The sequence below is a fragment of the Larimichthys crocea genome, unplaced genomic scaffold (assembly GCF_000972845.2).
Source record: "Larimichthys crocea isolate SSNF unplaced genomic scaffold, L_crocea_2.0 scaffold394, whole genome shotgun sequence".
NCBI lineage: Eukaryota > Metazoa > Chordata > Actinopteri > Sciaenidae > Larimichthys > Larimichthys crocea.
In genome coordinates this window covers 9,795-29,376 of record NW_020855150.1, presented here as the reverse complement: position 1 = coordinate 29,376, position 19,582 = coordinate 9,795, and the positions used below count along the sequence as shown (strand labels likewise).

General features: G+C 42.8%; 1 protein-coding gene across 1 annotated transcript in view; it reads left to right on the top strand.

Annotated features, from left to right (window-relative positions):
* Positions 1-16,792, top strand: part of LOC104939603 (maspardin) — a 33,837-nt gene extending 17,045 nt beyond the window's left edge. The window contains exon 5 of the mRNA XM_027276491.1: positions 16,355-16,792. Within this exon, the coding sequence (XP_027132292.1) occupies positions 16,355-16,372 (18 nt within the window). The 3' untranslated portion in view covers positions 16,373-16,792. The remainder of the gene's footprint in view (positions 1-16,354) is intronic.
* The last annotated feature ends 2,790 nt before the right edge of the window (positions 16,793-19,582 follow it).

Below are 19,582 nucleotides of genomic sequence, written 5' to 3'. Positions count from 1 at the left end.
CTGTGGTGTTCTCAAGGCGTCGACAATGAAAAGTTATCAAATCACAACTTTTTATTAGAGGGCGTGGCCGTGACGGAGCGTCAAACTCCACGCGCTGATTTTTCCCACAAAAAACAAGACTCCATTCACTTTTCGCTGATTTTCCGGGAAAACGTGTGCGCTATCATATACTTTGTCACAGCTGTCTGAAACTTCTTGGGCGTGTTAAGAGCAGTATATGCACAATTCGGCTGCATAATATCATTTGGTGGGTCTGGCAAAAAAGCTCCATAGCGCCCCCTGAACTTTTTTTTTCAACAGCCGCCCGCCACAGTTTGGAACACAGAGTCACGAAACTGCCGGCCCAATTGTAGAAATGGTGAGACCTAACAAAAAGTCCTTGGAGCAATGGGCACAATGAACACGAAGCCAGATATTTAAGGATGAATATCACCATTATTAGGGCCGAGCACAGCGAGGCCCTATTGTATTTCGAACGCTGAACGACGTTTAAGAGTAAATCGCATTTCCAGCCCATATCCCCCCAACCTATCACGCCCCACAAACTCAGAAATCCACTTTGCCTACCCCCCCACTGTCAGGCGAAAATTACGTATTTGGAGGTCTCACACAGGCACGCGCACGCTTACGCCTCCACAGCGCCACCTAGGTGCGCGTTTTTGCCGGCCGTGCCCCCCTCGCCACGGTTTCGCCCACGTGCACGAAACTCGGTGGGAGTAGTAACTTGCCCAGACGCACAAAAAAGTCCTTGGTTCCCGGGCGGGCTAGCAGTGACGCGTACGGCGTCCAATTTTGCTCAGATTTGGCCTTTTCCCGTTTTGGCCTCATTTCCAGGGGTCGCATTTGAACGAACTCCTCCTAGGGATTTCATCCGATGTGCTTGAAATTGCCGTGTGTGTTCTCAAGGCGTCACATCAAAGAAGTTTCAAAATCACAACTTTTTATCAGAGGGTGTGGCGTGACGGAGCGTCAAACTCCACGCTGCTGATTTTTCCACAAAAAAACAAGACTCCATTCACTTTTCGCTGATTTTCGGGAAAAACGTGTGCGGCTATCAATACTTTTGTCAAGCTGTCTGAAACTTGGGTGATTGTTAACAGCAGTATTATGCACAATTCGGCTGCATAATTAATGAGGGGGCGGAGCAAAAGCGCTCTATAGCGCCCCCTTGAATTATCTTTGGGACACCCTGCCACATATTTTGGACAACAGAAGTATGAACTCCTGCACTGTGTACAACATGGCAGAGGACCTACAAAAAAAGTCTCTTGTCCAAAACTGTGGGCGGGCTGTGTTTGAAAGAAAACATCAGTGGCGAAGGCGGCCGATTTCGATGTGAGCTCATATCCCAGGAACGCTTTGGCGAAACGGAACCAAATTTGATGTCAGGCTTCGAGGCGGTCCCCTAGTCCAGGAAACAATATATGGTGCATTGTCGTTCTAGGGGGCGCTATAAATTACTTTTGCTCATATTCCTGAAGTGTTTGTATTGAAATGAAATTGTGATACACAGAAATACTTGGCTTGCTCCATTGATAGTTGATGTCACATTTTCATGTGACAATCAGGGGGGGCGCTATACAGTAAAACTATTGTTTTTTGCTCATAATCTCCTGAAGTGTTTGTATTTGAAATGATTTTGTGACTTCCACAGATACTGTGCCTTGCCCATTGATAGTTGATGTCAACCTTTATGTTAGCCAATCGTGTTGGCTGTTGGCGCAACGCCGCAGAACAGACGTTTTGCCTCATATCTCGCAACGCTTTGACCCTCCGAAACCAAATTCGGTCACGGGCATTCAAGACCTGCCCAAAGTGATGCCAATACATTGGTGTCATTGTTCACAGAGGAAGGCGCTGTAATAACAAATTGCATGTGAGCTCATATCTCAGGAACGTTTTGGCGAAACGGAACCAAAATTTGGTCATGCTTTGAGGCGCTGTCCCCAGTCCAGGAAACAAATATGGGTGTCATTTTCGTCTCTAGGGGGGCGCTATAATTAGCAACTATGTTTTTTTGCTCATATCCGTAAAGTGTTTGTTTGAAGAAATTGTGATATCCACAGATACTTGTGCTTGCCCCATGGAGTTTGATGTCAACTTTTCAGGTTATCCCAATCACAGGACATTGGCTCATAGCTCAGAGGCGTTGACCTCCGAAGACCCAAATTCGGTCACGGGCATCGACCCGCCCCAAAGTGTGCCAATACAAGTTGGTGTCATTTGTCCACTAGGAGGCGCCGTAATTACGAAATTGCATTTTTTTGCTTTTTTTGTCTTGACGTGTTTGGATTTGGACAAAATATGCACAATTCGGTCGGTGCATAATTAATGAGGGGGCGGAGAAAAAGCGCTCTAAGCGCCCCCTTGAGTTTTTCAGTGGAACAGCCCCGCCACAGTTTTTGGCCACAGAGTCACAAAATCAAAGCCGAATTGTAGAACATGACGGACCTACAAAAAACTCTCTTGGAGCAATGGGCTAAAGACTTGAACAGGAAGCAAGATATAAGAAACAAATCGCCATTTCTGTGTTTCGGCCTGGTTGAGAAGGGCTCATGTTTGAACGAAACTCCCTCAAACCTAGTCCAGTTACTGGAGATGAAAAGGACAGCGTAGGTCTCCTGATCTGTTCGGGAGACATAAAGCTAACTCTGGATATGTCCTTAAGTTGGTAGAAGGCTGTTTTGGGGACCTGATTTTATGTGACTCCGGAAGGCCAGATCTGAGTCTAATGAGAGCTGTCTGAAACTGAACTTTGTGGGTTATTAACCCACCTAGTTTATAAGAACGATATTATGCCACTTTCGACGTGCACACAACATTTCAGTTCATCAACCGTGCGCATATCTGCGAGGTTTCTCGGGGCGTCTCGACCATCGCTGCTTGCAGCTTTAATTCTTTTGGTATTTTTATCATTGATTCCATAAATTTTTTAATTCGCCCATTTTGACAAGCCCGTATCACCCCGGAAAACTCACGGAAAAATGTGCCTACCCCCCAGTCAGGTGTCTGTCAAAAATACCGTAGTTTGGGGGGGTCTCACACCTAGGACGTACGCATATTGCCATTCACTAGCGCCACCCACACGTAAGTGTGCGGTTTTTGGAGTGTCGCCCCCCCGCCACGGTTTCGCCCACATGTACGAAACGTGGTGGGAGTATGTAACGATGTGCCACAGAGACTGTGCTTGTACCATTGAATAGTTGAGGTAACTCCAACTTTTCATGTTAGCCATCCAGGGACCGTAATTTAGCAAACTAGTGTTTTTTGTCATATCTCCTGAAGGTGGGTTTTTAAAAATGAAATGTGATATCCATCACGAGATACTGTGGGTTGCCCAATTGAAGTTGATGCCAACTTTTCTGTTAGCCAATCGCTGTGGACAGACAGGACTTTTGCTCATAATCTCGCAACGGTTTTGACCCCTCCGAAGCCAAATGCGTACGGCATCGAGACCCGCTCCAAAGTGTGCCAATACAATTTGGTGCAAATCCTAGGGGATTGTAAGCATATCACTTCAAACTTGGTAGGTGTGGTTCACATAACTTCCCTGAGTAAAAGTTATCAAAATTATGATTTGAAGGAACACTGTGGGGCGTGGCGATCCATAAATTCATTCAAAGAAAGAAAATTCGCACAGGATCACCTTTTTCAGAGGCTGGTCTGAAACTCTTGCAAGTGTTATCAAGGTTTATGTTTTGCACATTTCACATGCGCACAGTCCGACGTGCGCACATGTGCGAGGGCCCGTTCCTCTCTGCTTGCAGCGGTAATTAATAATTTTTCTTTTTCTTTCTCTTCTCTCCGCCCCTCCTCTCTCTCCTTTTTTTTTTTGGTTTTGTTATTTTTTTGATTTTTTTTTGATTGTGCCAGACAATCTGACAATCCTGATGAAGACCAGGGCAAAGAAGGATAGGCAGCACCCCAAAGACAACAAAGTCGGAGACCATCAGTGGGCTACAGCAAAGATGGCAGGAGCAAAGCCGTTCACAAACACCTGTGAAGATCAGAATCCAAACACAGGGGCTTGCGGAAAATCCTATATTAGTCAAGATTGTACTTGCATTGCCTCTAATCACCCCACCTTTTGGTCCAGTAACTTTGTAAACACATGTATCACAAATGTGGAAAACATCTAACCTCAACAGGTTTATAACTACTATTAGATATTATTTTTTTTATTTAGAAGTGGTCGTCGCAGTGTTGGCCAAACACCATGATCCGGTTCTGCGCAAGGTTTCTTCTGCCACAGGCAGTTTTTCCTCCTTGCCACCAGTTGCTGCCAAGTGCCTGGGTCATGCTGGAATTGTAAATAAAGATTTTTTCACCACCTGTCCTCACAGAACGTTATATGACACACCCTATATTCCACACTTTGTTACTATCTTATCAGTGTTCCTGTCCTTTCACCGATCTTTTTCATAGCAATTTTTCGCCACAGTGCCTCGGGCATTTTCGCAGAGGGCTAGAGTGCCGGACCTGCAGTGTATTTCTTCTGCCCTGTCCCAATCGTATCCCGTTCCCACAACATTTCAAAGCAAAAACAGTTAAGTAACAGGGCCGAAGTCTCTTTCTATTAAACAGCCTAGTTGTTCGTCGCTGCAATAACACCTGTTTGAAAGCTTGAATCTGTCACAATACCTAAGCCCTGTAGAAGTAACTAATTCCTGTAAACTACTCAACATTGTCATGATTGTATGGGGGGTGGGGGGGAGCACGGGCCAGAGTCAGCACACTCAACATTTCTTTATAATTTTTCTCGTTTATCTTTAAGACATGGTAGGGCGCCCCTTACTTTGAATCTCACGGATGGGGCGGCGTCCAACACAACACCAACACAACATGTCCCTCCTTGTCTCACCTCTGTTCCCCCAGCCAACTCTTCTCCTACCTTCACCTCGGAAGTCCCACCCAACTAACTGCAACTCACAGCCAGCCGCTTTGTTTAGTCTTAAATCCTAAATCAATTTTCTTCTGTTGAAGATTTCAGGGCACAGAGTTTGTCATTTTGGTTAGGCTGATGGATCATTCATTCACTGATACTGTGGTTGGTGGTTTTGTAGGCCTAGCAAAGCTTGCAGACTCCATCTCGGTGAAGTATTTAGAGACATCGCCAGAAAGGCTGGGTTGCCTCATTATCATTATGGATGCAAGTACATATTTACTTATTTGCCATTTTACTTTTAAATGGATTGGTTTCCAGTAGGCCGAAATTAACCTCCATAGAGTATTTATTGGTTCTCTAATCAAATTTATTTTTCAGGTTTAATCCAGAAGATCAAAAATGCCCTTCTGTCCTAATTATGCAATCCTTTGCACCTTAGATATTTTTAATTCAAACATAAGAATTTGTTAATAATGCTAAGGTCTTCCAGAGTAAATGTGAATTCAGTAAGTGATTGGTGTAGGTGCCTTGTGGTCCTTGTTTTGAGTTCTGTTGAATTCTGTGGTTAACCAACTCCTTGTGCTTTTGGGTTCTCACAGGTTTGAGCCGCTACACACCACGTGCTATTATTGTCCCATCTATACATCCCCCCCCTCACTAGTAAGCTGTGTTTTGACCATCGTGAAGCTTTTTGTGGTGGCCTGTCTCTTCTTCTTCTTTTGTGGTGTCTCTTCGCGTCTGTCGCTTCTGCCTTGGCTTGAATTTCCGCAACTAGGGGAGGTGGTGATCTGAACTGCTCTGAAGTAGACTTGTCCTAATATAAGGGAGACTTTTTATTAGTTTAAATGCCAGTCTCTGGTTAGACATTCAAATAATTGGCTTTGTTCGACGACCAAAGTGTAAACCTTAAAGAACTTGGAATTTAAGATTGTAAGAAAAAAAGACAAAAAAAATGTTGAAAGAAATTTTGAGTGGTGCGTGACTCTGGCCCCATGCTCTCCACCATAACTCATTGACGACTGTTGAGGATTACAGAATACTAGAAAAAGTTTCTAAAGAAATTTTTTGTGAGAGTGCCGCACTCTGGCCCCTGCCCCCGTCGCCCCCATAATATTATACGGACACTAACTGCTTCAGCAATGCAGTACTGAGAAAATTTCCATTCCCCGCAGGAAATTTTGAGAACTGACGAGTGGGAGCTGTGAGCCGGGTCCCTGTATTCCAAAAATGCACACCTCAAATAGTCATTTAACATGTTTATTTAGACATCAGAGCAGCAGTAGCATGTTAAACATCAGCATGGGAACCCGCTGATGCGCTTCAATTACCATTTAGCATGTTAACATTAGCATGTTACCAAACATGGGGATTTGATTCGAAGGCTAAATGCAAATTAAACATTAGCAGTTAAAATTAACAGGAAATTGAATTCTTAGTGGCTAATTGTGATATTAATGAAGCTTATCAAGAGGCTTGTTAATTAGAATTAATTTTGAACCATTTGCGTCACTAATGGTAAATAACATGTCTTTACAGCTAACGCTAAAACGCCTAGCTGCTCTGCGGTGGTCGGTTCAAATTAAGTGCCAAAACTGCGAAGATGGGGCCGCAGCTCTCCAGCTCTCCTCCTTCAGGCAGTTGAGGTTGCCAAGCAACCAGGACTAATCAGAAGGAGCAGTTACAACTGCACTGCACGTTAGAATGTCAGTTGGAAATCCTGAAGAGGACAGAGAGAAAATGCTGAGACGCACCCCCTGGACAGAAGGATGGCTTGGGCCAACCCGTATTTCCAACCAATCATTGAACCGCTTAAACCTGAAGCAGCTGAAGCCCATTCCTGACGTCTACTAGCCATTTTTGTTTTGATAAAGTGAGAAAGGGTGCTCTGGGAGCAAGTCGGATGCGTTACTATATGCGTGTTCCTTTCCTCCTGAAAAATTTCCCAACCTTTTTTAGCATGGGAGTCTATGAGGGTGTCGAGAGGTGCTGCTGCCGAATCTTCGCGTCTCGAGCCAAATATATATCTGACAGCGTTAGCAGGCGGATCTTAGTGAGACAAATTTGCTAGTTCTATGTGGGCCTTGCACGCACAATCAATAAGCCCAAGAGGTTTTTTAAAGAGTGTGCGCTTTCAGGCACACTCAATAATAAGAAGAAGACGCCGGTGGTAACAATTAGGGTGCGCCTTACACGCAAACCAATAAAACAAAAGGTATTCACATATGTGAAGCAGGAAACAAATTGGGAATACTGTTGAGTCTATGAATGAATGTTCCATGTCAGTGAAAGGGGCAAGTTTCAAGCACATCGGATGAAATCCCTAGGAGGAGTTCGTTCAAATGCGACCCCTGGAAATGAGGCCAAAACGGGAAAAGGCCAAATCTGAGCAAAATTGGACGCCGTACGCGTCACTGTAGCCCGGGGCACCAAGAGACTTTTTTGTGCGTCTGGGCAAGTTACATACTCCCACCGAGTTTCGTGCACGTGGGCGAAACCGTGGCGAGGGGCACCGGCAAAAACGCGCACCTAGGTGGCGCTGTGGAGGCGTGTGCATGTGTGAGACCTCCAAAATACGTAATTTTACGCCTGACATTGGGGGGGTAGGCAAATTTTCGTGAGTTTTGGGGGGGATATGGGCTGTGGAAAATGCGATTTACTCTTAAACGTCGTTCAGCGTTCGAAATACAATAGGGCCTCGCTGTGCTCAGGCCCTAAAAATGACACTTGCTCTAGGCTTGTCAGTTTATTTTTCTTAATTTAACAAAAGGAGGTGAGGGAAAAGGGAACAAAAAGTTTAAATGTCCTGGGCCAGGACAATTGGACACAGCGGATTGGCTAGGCCGGGAGAGGATGCAGAGGGCGTCGCACCAATCCCAGTCCTCTGGGTTTCCAGGAACCAATCCGGTAACGGCCCCGGCACACCTGCATTTACCTACTGGGATAGACACAACAGACCTAATGGGGTGAAACGGCGGCGGCCGTAACAACGGCAAACAAAACATCAATAATGTAATATGTTATATTTGTCAGAAATGAAATATAAAAAATGGAAGAAAAAAAGAGCACTTAGCTTAATGTTATTGATTCCGTCTTGTTGTTCCCCTCCAGGACAGGAAAAAAATACACAATAGTATTAATACACAGTTTACAAACAATATATCGTTAGTAAATCACAAAAGTACTGGAAACAAATCTTATTTCAAAGAAAAAGTGTACTTAAATTTATTTTGTTGTTCATGCTGTGTTTCTCCTTCTGCTGTTGGTCTCTTGGATGTTGCTCCCCTTCAGCAGAAAATCACGATGCAACAGCAACATGGTGTCTATGGAAAAAAACAAAAAACACAAACATATTGAGACATCTTATGAAAACAGCATACAGTATGAGAACATTTGCTCAAATTAACTCCAGCAGTGCGTTCTTCCTAGTTGTCATCTGGTTTTTAGTGTGAAAAAGACAAATTGTTGATACTATATCTTTACAAAGTACTGACAAAAATGTGATAGAAAGCAATGAAAGTGCAGTCTTAAATAATTAGGATTTTACTTCAAGCTCTGTGTTGGAATGCTGATTCTTCACAGGTTGAACGGCTGCCATCTTTGCTGTAGTCCTCATTGATAATCCAATTTTGGTTTTTGGGGTTGCTGCCATCCTTCTTTCTATGGTGTTCATCAGATTTATGCACAAACAACAACAAAAAAAAAGAAAAAGGAGAGAAAATCATTAATGAGATGATAGAATAATCATACAGCAAACTAAACACCAACAATGTAATGTTTAGGTTTACAGATAAACAGTTCTAAGAAATCATGAAATATAAAAAATTAATATGTAAGAAAAGCACTTAGAAAAGAACTGACAGAACAATATCAACTTAGGCCCCGTTTATGCGGACTCTAAGAGATATCAAGCTGTCTTACATTGATCAGCATAGTAAAAAAAAATGCACCAAGAAAGATAATGACTGACAGAACAATATCAACTTAGGCCCCGTTTATGCGGACTCTAAGAGATATCGAACTGCCTTAAGTTGATCAGCATGATAAAATTGCACCCAGAGAGATAATGACTGACAGAACAATATCAACTTAGGCCCCGTTTATGCGGACTCTAAGAGATATCGAGCTGTCTTACATTGATCAGCATAATAAAAAAAATGCACCCAGAAAGATAATGACTGACAGAACAATATCAACTTAGGCCCCGTTTATGTTGACTCTAAGAGATATCGAACTGCCTTACATTGATCAGCATGATAAAATTGCACCCAGAGAGATAATGACTGACAGAACAATATCAACTTAGGCCCCGTTTATGCGGACTCTAAGAGATATCGAACTGCCTTACATTGATCAGCATGATAAAATTGCACCCAGAGAGATAATGACTGACAGAACAATATCAACTTAGGCCCCGTTTATGCGGACTCTAAGAGATTTGAACTGCCTTACATTGATCAGCATGATAAAATTGCACCCAGAGAGATAATGACTGACAGAACAATATCAACTTAGGCCCCGTTTATGCGGACTCTAAGAGATATTGAGCTGTCTTACATTGATCAGCATAGTAAAAAAAAAAGCACCAAGAAAGATAATGACTGACAGAACAATATCAACTTAGGCCCCGTTTATGCAGACTCTAAGAGATATCGAGCTATCTTACATTGATCAGCATAGTAAAAAAAGTGCACCAAGAAAGATAATGACTGACAGAACAATATCAACTTAGGCCCCGTTTATGCGGACTCTAAGAGATATCGAACTGCCTTACATTGATCAGCATGATAAAATTGCACCTCAGTATGATAAGATTGCACCCAGAGAGATAATGACTGACAGAACAATATCAACTTAGGCCCCGTTTATGCAGGCTCTAAGAGATATCGAGCTGTCTTACATTGATCAGCATAATAAAAAAAAATGCACCCAGAAAGATAATGACTGACAGAACAATATCAACTTAGGCCCCGTTTATGTTGACACTAAGAGATATCGAACTGCCTTACATTGATCAGCATGATAAAATTGCACCTCAGTATGATAAAATTGCACCCAGAGAGATAATGACTGACAGAACAATATCAACATAGGCCCCGTTTATGCGGACTCTAAGAGATATCGAACTGCCTTACATTGATCAGCATGATAAAATTGCACCCAGAGAGATAATGACTGACAGAACAATATCAACTTAGGCCCCGTTTATGCAGACTCTAAGAGATATTGAACTGCCTTAGTTGGCTGGCAAGGGTATCACAGAGTTAAAATACAGTAGATGGCACTGTGATAACTGTAGTAAGTTTGCAGTACACCAGATATGATGCAGTTATGTGGTTGAGACACGTAAATGTGGTTGATAAGTGTCCCGTTTTCAGTTGTTGCAGCTGTGATGAGTTGTGTGTATCCTTTTGATTGGAACAATTCTCGTATTGCCTTGTTTCCTTTGCATAGAAGGTCCTCATTAAAGTCTCTGCAAACAATGATTGGCTGGTGACTCATCATGTCCAAGGAGTGCAAGAGGCTCTCCATGTTTGGCAGAAACTTTTTGAGACAGAAGTGTGGTGGTTTGATAAACAGCTACAATCACTGCTCTGACTGGGGACTACAAACTCGAGATCAGTCACATTTTGAAAGTATCTCCGAGCCTCTGCTTGAATGTGGCTCTTACAGTACACCGCAACTCCGCCACCATCTTTTGTTGCCATGTCTGAAACAGTTGTGTAGGACACTTGTCTGCTGCGTGTAAACATGTTGTATCCTTCCAACTGAAACTTAGAGGAAACAAACGATCCAGACAGATGTGTTTCCGTGACGCATAACACATCAGAAACTGTCAGTTCATGGTGGCACTTAAGGTCCTCAATGTGAGATGGAAGTCCTCGTGTGTTGTGGTGAACAATTGTGAGGTTTTGGACTGTTCCATCTGCCAATTTCACATGCTGCAAGAGTGGTCTTGTTCTCTCGAATGATCCTAGGTTCATGTTTTGCATTGCAGCTGTGATTTCAGGATCAGCATAGATTTTCTTTTCATCAAAATCCGTAATGTGCAGCCCTTGAAGTGAGGTTGTCCTACTGAGGGCAACATACGCCATTCCAGGCTCAAACACACGCTTCAGAGACACCACTGCAGACTCTATTGTCATGCCTTGCACTTTGTGAGCTGTGAAGATAAAAGCCAACTTCATTGGAAACTGCCTTCGAACAGCTCCTTTTCTGCTCATGTTCTCCTCAGTTCTCTCAATGTAGACCAGGTTATCTGACTGCCCTTGGATCTTTTTACGAAATCTCTGTCCGGCAGTTGGATTGTCCAGTTGCAGTCCAATCATTGTTACTGTCGTTTGTCCGTCTTGCTGGCCTGTAACGATGTTGGCAATGGTTCCAAATGTTCCATTCACAAGTCCGTCCTCCACATCGAGATTCCTGAGTATCATTATGCGTACTCCATGTGCAGCTTGTATGCAGTCAGGTAGGTCTCGTTTGTTCCCTTTGAAGCCTCCTGTCTTGATCATTTCACCTGTGGTGGGGTCTTTAGCGTAGTCCTGTGCCTTAACGTTGACAAAATCGGTATGGAGAGCTGCAGTTGTTCGGTTGTGCTCATCAACCTCTTTGTTTGTTGCAAAGATGTGCAGGGCATCGAGTGGACAGTCTTTGATGTCGATGACAGTCTGGGTGAGTAAAGCTCTGTCATCGTCTCTGAGTGCGTCTGTCTTACTCTTTACCCGCAACCTGTTCAGAAGCTCTGCAAAAACAAGATCATCTTTCTGCCGCATGATCTGTGTCAGATTGACCATTTGGAAGTTGTCTTTCCAAACGTCGAGCACGCACTCCTCATACACGCAAAGTGGTTTTGCTTTGCCAAGTGGTGGCAGTTGGTAAAAGTCTCCCACTGCCAAAACAGACATGCCCCCGAAGGGTTTCTTGTTGCCTTTGATCTGCTGAAATCTCCAGTGGACGTAGAAATAACTCCTTTGAAACCATGGAGATTTAATCTATTATCAGAATTTCTGCCTTGGACAGTATTGCTCTCATTTCATCCAGTGCATTTCCAAGTCCCTGATATGGTGGTTTCAAACTTCTTGGCAATTTTAACATTGCATGCAAGGTCCTGCCAGAGATGTTGAAAGCTGCAGTGCCAGTAAATGCAGTCAGTAGCACTGCAGGCGTGGACATGTCTCCTTGGTCGCAGAACCTTGGGAGTTGGCGCAGAATCTTGGTTGCCTCCTCATGTATGCACTTTATTACATGTGACTTTCCACAGCCAGCGCCACCACTGACAAAGTAAAAGAACTGTTCAGGATTGTGACCCTAGACACGTTTGAGGCACCATTCACGCACAGTGTAAAATATGGATGCCTGCGTTTCGTTGAGGCTTTGATATAGCTTCCTCACAAAGTCCGGGCTCAGCTTTGGTGCCTGTATTGCTGGTACAGCTATACTGCTGTCACGGTTCACCTGGAAGTCTGGTACGTTGTCCATTTTGTTATCATTATTGGGGTTTATAGCTTTTCGTTCAACAATGCACTCCAAACGCTTCACTTCAACCTTGGGTGCAAAGGTGTTCCATGCATCAACGACCAGGCCTTCCTCTTTAATTTTTTCCAGTGTCTTCTCAATTTTTTGGCACAACCAGAGGTCGTACTTCACGTCCCCACTTACGACCACATTTGTAAAACTGTTCGTATGTGGGGAATTCTTTGCTTTTCAGGTCATCATTTGATCTGTGTGGAAAGTACAGTTTGAGTAGTCGCCCGTAGTACCTTTCTGGATCTTTCTCCTCTGAGGAGCGGGCAAATCTAATGATGGCCAGTTTTCCTACAGTTCTTTTTTGAATGTATCCTTTGTCATTCAAAAGGGGAACTGCATTTTTACCTTTGGACTGTTGTCCATAGACAGCCCTGTATTGAGATGCAAAGTCAGCCAAACACAAGCATTCATATTCGGGTTTTCTTGGTCTATCTGCGTATTTCTCTACTATGCCTGACATCCACACTTGGTCTGAATCTGGTGAAATGTCTTTTAATCTGCTCATAGGGAGACTCATCTTCACGGCATTGTCGTCAGTCGGAATGAACACCACATTTCGCGAGCACTTTTTGAGTGGCAAGCTGCATGTCCGTGCCACAGCCTCTTGAGCGCTGACCTCTCTGTGTTTAGCGTATGCCTGCATTATCTGCTTCATTTCATCTTTTCGTTGACGTTTGTTTTCTTCACATCACGAATGACATCGTTAAGGAACTCAGTCATCTCATGTTCCGGCTTGGACACATATGACATCATGTACATAAGTCAGCTGTACTCGTCAAGCACAAATTGGATGTCCATCTTTGCGTTCCATCCTCTCAGCAGATCTGGATTGTATCCATTCACCCAGCACTCCTTTGGATTGACATTGCTCATTGTTAGATTGGTGACATGTTTCTTGTATTCCTCATAGGTGAGGTTGCATTTTTCCAGCAGCTCAGAGAAGTTGTTGAATGAGACATTTGGGTCACTAATGTAATTCCTTAGCGTTTGTAGCTTGTCCTTGGCCTCGTTTTGTCTAAGCCGAAGAGCTCTGCTCTTTCGTTTACCCTTTTTGCCTTTGCGTCTGTTTTTTTGTGCACTTTGCTGTTGGTCGTTGTCATTGTCATCATCATCGTCGTCATCTGGTGTTGGATAGGTGAGGATGGTCTTGTCCATGGGAAGTTTTGGAAAGCCAAATCTGCACATTACATTGCCTTTCTTGCAGGATTTTGAATGATTCCTGCTGTGAAGTTGAACCTCTGATACAATCTTGTGCAGCTCTGGGTCTGCATTTGGATCTGGCATCTGGCATGTGATGTACTGGTCGATGAACTTGATTACTACGGAGTCATCTTGCAGGTCTCCAAACTCGGGTGCATCTTTGATCCAAACCAGCAAGTGAATGTGAGACTTCCTCTGGCTTGAAACTCAACTCGATAGAAGTAGTCCTCTACTTCTCCAATGGGCTGTGCAGGTGACAGTATCAGATCTGTCATCAGCGCGTCTACTCTTTTCTCAAACAGCCGCATAACAGTCACAGGGTTGCTGCGAAGTATGTCACATTTGGCATTCCAGTTGAGCTGTGAAAAGTCAACTTGTTCTCCTTGTTGAGCTTTCACTGCCTCTATGACCTTAGGCCATCTCATTTCAGCTGCAGAAAATGTGAGGAAGAATGTAGGCTTTCCCAACTGCCTGACCATGGCATTCAGGTCTTTGAGTGTTTTTTCCCAGTATGCCGGAGTGAGTACTTCTGACCTTTTGGCAATGCAACAATTTTGGCAAAAGGTAGGACCTTGGCAATCAGCTGTCTCTCCAGCACATTCAGTTCAGCCAGTTCCAAAGGAATTGGTGCCAGCCCCAATTTATTTGCCACTGCAATGGTTGGCAGATTTCCTCTTCTCAGGTGGTCATCACAGCTGTAGCAGATCCACTCCTGCATTCTTTCATGTGGCATGGTGCAAGTGGATGAGCACCCAATGTCACAGACATGAACATATTTACCACTTAAGCAAGCAGCGGCCAAATCACTGTTTCTGATGTATTTGGTCCTGTTGCAATGCATCACTTGATTAGGAAACAGAGTTTATCTTCGGGTGTTGGAGTTTGGTGGCACATTACATTCCGTCTGTATTTCTTTTTGATTCTCAGGGCACAATTCATTTTGTAACGGATGTAAAATGCAGCATTTGTTTTAGACGTCCCCTCTGTGCTTGATACAGCTACTGATGTGCTGCAGCCTGAAGACTGGGTCAGTGTGGTACCTGGTCTGAATATATTGTTTCTGCTTTTGCCTGAACTCCTGGTCACATGCATACCTTGATTTGAAATGAGTTTTCCATTTTTGCCTGAACTCCTGGTCACATGCATACCTTGATGTGACATGAGTTTTCTGTTTTTGCCTAAACTCCTGGTCACATGCATACCTTGATTTGAAATGAGTTTTCCGTTTTTGCCTGAACTTCTGGTCACATGCATACCTTGATGTGTAATGAGTTTTCTGTTTTTGCCTGTACTCCTGGTCACAAGCATACCTTGAAGTGGCATATGCTTTCTTCTTCTCTCTGACTTCAGGATGTTCATTATATCTCTGGGCCATGTATTTTTTCTGTCGACTCTGAAAATCCAAATCTGTCTTGTATCTTCTGATACTGTACAGTTTCTTTTTGGTTTCCTGTCCAGATTTGTTCTCTGTCTTTTTGCTTTTACTTGCTCTGCGCAAAAATTTGTGTCGCAGTTGCTTGCCCAGTTTGGCAACATTTTTTACCACTTCCTCAACATCGTTGTGTTGCTGAGTGACAACTGAAGTGGTCTGTGACTTGGTTTCTTGGGTTTTTGCATTTGTTTCTGGTTGAAGTACGACTGAAGACATTTTTGGCGCCTCAACATCCCTCTCTCCAAAACCAGTTTCTGTTCCATGACGTTCACAGGATTTGTCGACAGGGTCAAAAGAAACTGGCACAAACTCGTAGCTGGCATTGACGCCACGGTCTTCAAACAGCCTGTGCAGATGGCTGATGAGGTCACTCAGGTGGCTGAAGATCAGCACAATAGCAGTTCCATCAGGGTAGGGCAATCCTCTTGCATTTCTTGAGTGAGAATCAAACACTCCGTATCGTCCTGATCTGTCACGGAACACTGCAATGCACTCAGGAGATACAATTAAGATGGCATTGCTGACATCTGTTGACAGAGACTGAAGTTGTGCCTCCATAGTCAACCAGCCACCAGGCTGTCCTTGGGCCTTCATATATCCACATTTTATGGGAGACATACGCACATTATAAACATTGTTGTCTGCATCTCCTCCACGGTTAGGTGGTCATCAACATATCGGCCCTCCGACACTAGCTGGCTTTTGATCCCAACATAGAGTGAGTCTTCCATCTCAAGCATTCTGTCAAGATTGGCAGTGTTGAACTGTGATCCCTCACTGTGGTAGGCCAGAAATGTAAGGCCATGCAGGGCACTGATGATTTCTGCTGATAATGTTGTATCTTGTCATTCTGGGCTGTGGGTCGCCCTCACAGAAAAAAAATCGGTTTGGTTTATTTTATTATTATTATTATTGTTATTATTATTTTGTGTGGAAATCTACATTTAAATGACATTATTTATGATTAAAAGATTAAAGTAATGTTGTTTACAAAATTAATGTTATTGAAAGGCCAATGAAAATCTACCATCAGTCAGCTGTCTTTGAGCAAATATATATGTGCTATTTATTATTTAAAGATTATTTTAAAGATTTTATACATGTGTTTATGTGTTGCCTCTCGGGCCAGTCTAAATATTAACTCAGGATTTGAAAAACTATTGTAAGATTTTGAAGGCTAAGAAGTGAGTAAGTATGTAAAGTGATGTAGCTGTCTATACAGATAGCTTTAACCTGAAACGCCAGTGTTGGCATCTCACATGTGACGTTTAGGTTCACATTTTAGACTTACCTTTCTTTTTTTTTTTTTTCAGGTAAAAGGGTTCTGTTAGGTTGTTTACGTCTAGGTATTTATTGTTTACGTCAGGATTTTAAAAACTATTGTAAGATTTTGAAGGCTAAGAAGTGAGTAAGTATGTAAAGTGATATAGTTGTCTATACAGATAGCTTTACCCTGAAACACCAGTGTTTGCATCTCACATGTGACATTGAGGTTCACATTTTAGACTTATCTTTCTTTTTTTTATTTCAGGTAAATGGGGTCTGTTAGGTTGTTTACGTCTAGGTATTTAAAATAATTGGTTTGATTTGGGAAAAGATTGGAAGAAATTACAAACTTTCTCTTTATGGCTGTTGTGTTGTGGATTATGTTTTCAAAAGACACTACTGTCAATGAAATGTGAAGTAAACAAACCCATATTGTACAGATGTTTAGTATGATTGTTTTGCGTTAAGTCATGTATTTATTTATACATGTCATGTCTGTGTTTGTTGAAGTGTAATACTTGTGTGTGTAAATGTTTTGTGTCCCTTTGTGTAACAACTGTAGAGGGGAAAAAAAAGGCCTACCTTTGTAGTTGGATAACGGGAGCAGGTGGGTGCATCATCCATTACCGAGAAGCTTTTTGGCCCTGTAGACGTCTGTGCTTTGGGTGTCTGATGAGACATGATACCAAGTTAATAAAAATAAAGACATAAGCAGAACAATGTACTCACCTGATACATATTTCAAAGACTTGATATTACACACACAAAATGCTAGATTGGTGAATAATTAATTTTAAAAAAAACCTACCTTTTCAACTGGAGAACGGGGGCAGGTGGGTGCATCTGTTCTCTGCTCTCCAGAAGTCATCCAGTTCTTTGACTGTTGAGGACTCTGTATTTTGGGAATCTGATGACACATGATACCAAATTCATTCATATATTGTAAATACTCAATTGTGGATTAAGATTTTATTCTTCAAATGAAGTAGTTAAGACAACATAACTGAAAGTACAGCAGGTCCACTCTCAGGGGAAAAAAAAAAACCCATACCTTGTAGGCTGGAGAATTAGTTGGGGTGGGTGCATTTTCCATCGCCCATAGCCTGCTGGTGGGTGGAGGTGTTTCAGGCATCTAATAAGATATGATATCAAGTATATAAAACTTTACTGTGTTTTTGGAACCTGATGACACATGACAGGAATGCCATAAAATGTAACAAATGTAGTTTAATTACATCAGCACTATTGTGTCAACATCATCTATATACTTGTTTCTGTACCTGATGAGTGGAAGTGGTTGGGCTAACTGGGGCAGGATCTGCAAGGTCGAGCCTTGCCCAGCGCACTTTCTGAGCCTGGGATCGCTTGCCCTTCCTCGGCATCTTGAAAACAATTAGAACAACATTTCAGCAATTTTGTCTAAATTATGTAACATTTAATTTAAAAGATATTGAATACATAACAAAGTCATACCTTGAACACGTAAGTTTGTAATGTCTGTGTCAAGTAGAGGATCGTCACATGAACCCACCAAAAAGCACAAAAATAGAAAAGAAGCAAAATACCACAGTAAGACTAATAGTTGAGTGTGCGTGCAAGGCGCACACTATATGTTATCCACCGCGCTTATTGAGTGTGCGTGCAAGGCGCACACTATATGTTATCCACCGCGTTTATTGAGTGTGCCTGAAAGCGCACACTATATGTTATCCACCGCGCTTATTCTTATTGAGTGTGCATGCAAGGCGCACACTATATGTTATCCACCGCGCTTATTATTGAGTGTGCCTGAAAGCGCACACTATATGTTATCCACCGCGCTTATTCTTCTTCATCTTATTATTCTTACGCCCTTTTTTTGTCACGCTACTCCTCCCAGAGTTTTTGTCGCACATACACAAAACGGGTATCGAAACGAGCGGCTCGGCCGGGAATCGATTGCTATGACTTTTCTAAGAGTTTCGCATGTTTTTCGCGAATTTATTGCGAATTTATTGCGAAAAATTTCCCATAAGGAATGAATAGGGAGGCCCGAAAAAAAATACATTTCAACAGACATTTTCAACAATGAACTGCTCTGGCATACTTTCACCGAGAGACTTCGTTTGAACTTTAAAACGCAGGTATGCTTCCCTTATCTTCAGGGATTCACTACACTCATCGACAGCTTTTACCGTTTTTAAACTATCAAGGCTCAAAGTTGAGCATGTGTGTATTCAACTTTCTGGTTATTAATGGGTTTTAAGTGTGGCGGAATGTTTGTGCTAGAGTGGGTGACATATCAGCTAGAGTGAGGCGGGGAGAAAATCATTGAAAAAATAAAACTATTTGACGACCGTGGCCTCAAATGCCCAGCTACAGACATGTATCCCCCAAATGTAGGAAAATTCGAGGTGATCGCAGTGATACACTGTTGGAAGCTGTCTCTTTTTAGTTTGGCTCCATACAGGCTAATTGATCGAGTACCCCCCTCCACAGCCATTCACTCCCATGGTTTTTGGAGCATGAATTTTCTAGAGACACAGGGACAATTTGCTTTCTCTGACTCCTACGGCCAAAGTTTATACAATTTTCGCCTGAAACTTGGCACAGACATTATACACAAGACGAGCATTCTTCTGGGTCATTTCAGATTTTGTTTGATGCATACCTTATAGGTTTTTTTGGCCCACCTTCGAGGGGATCATTCGAAACATATACTGTGCACTCAGTGGGACAGACAGTGCATGCAGCACCTGTGACTATATACCTGACCTGCAGCTCACACTGGTTGCTTGGCAACCTCAAGCATGCCTTTGACTAACTTTTTGAAGTCTGTGTATGATGTCAGACTATCAAGACTACATTTTTGTGTCTGCCATTTATCCTGTCTCCACAAAACAAAAAACAACATAGAGCGACAGACACACCCACACACAGGCAGACAGACAGGCAGACGCCACACCACACACACAAACACACACACACACACACACACCCACACCGCACCACACGCAAAACACACACACAGACAGAACAAGCAACATCACACACACACACACACAGGACAAGTTTTTCAAAATAAGAGTCCCTTCAAAATAAGAGCCCAATAAAAAGGCAATGATGACACAGCTTGTTGTATTAATACTGAATTTTCTGAGCAGTGTCAGTAATAATGCATGGGGACGACGGGGCCAGAGTCACGCACACTCAACATTTCTTTAGAAATTTTTCTAGTTATGTATTACAATTTGACTAAAATATTTCATCTATTTATAAACGCACTCACCAAGACA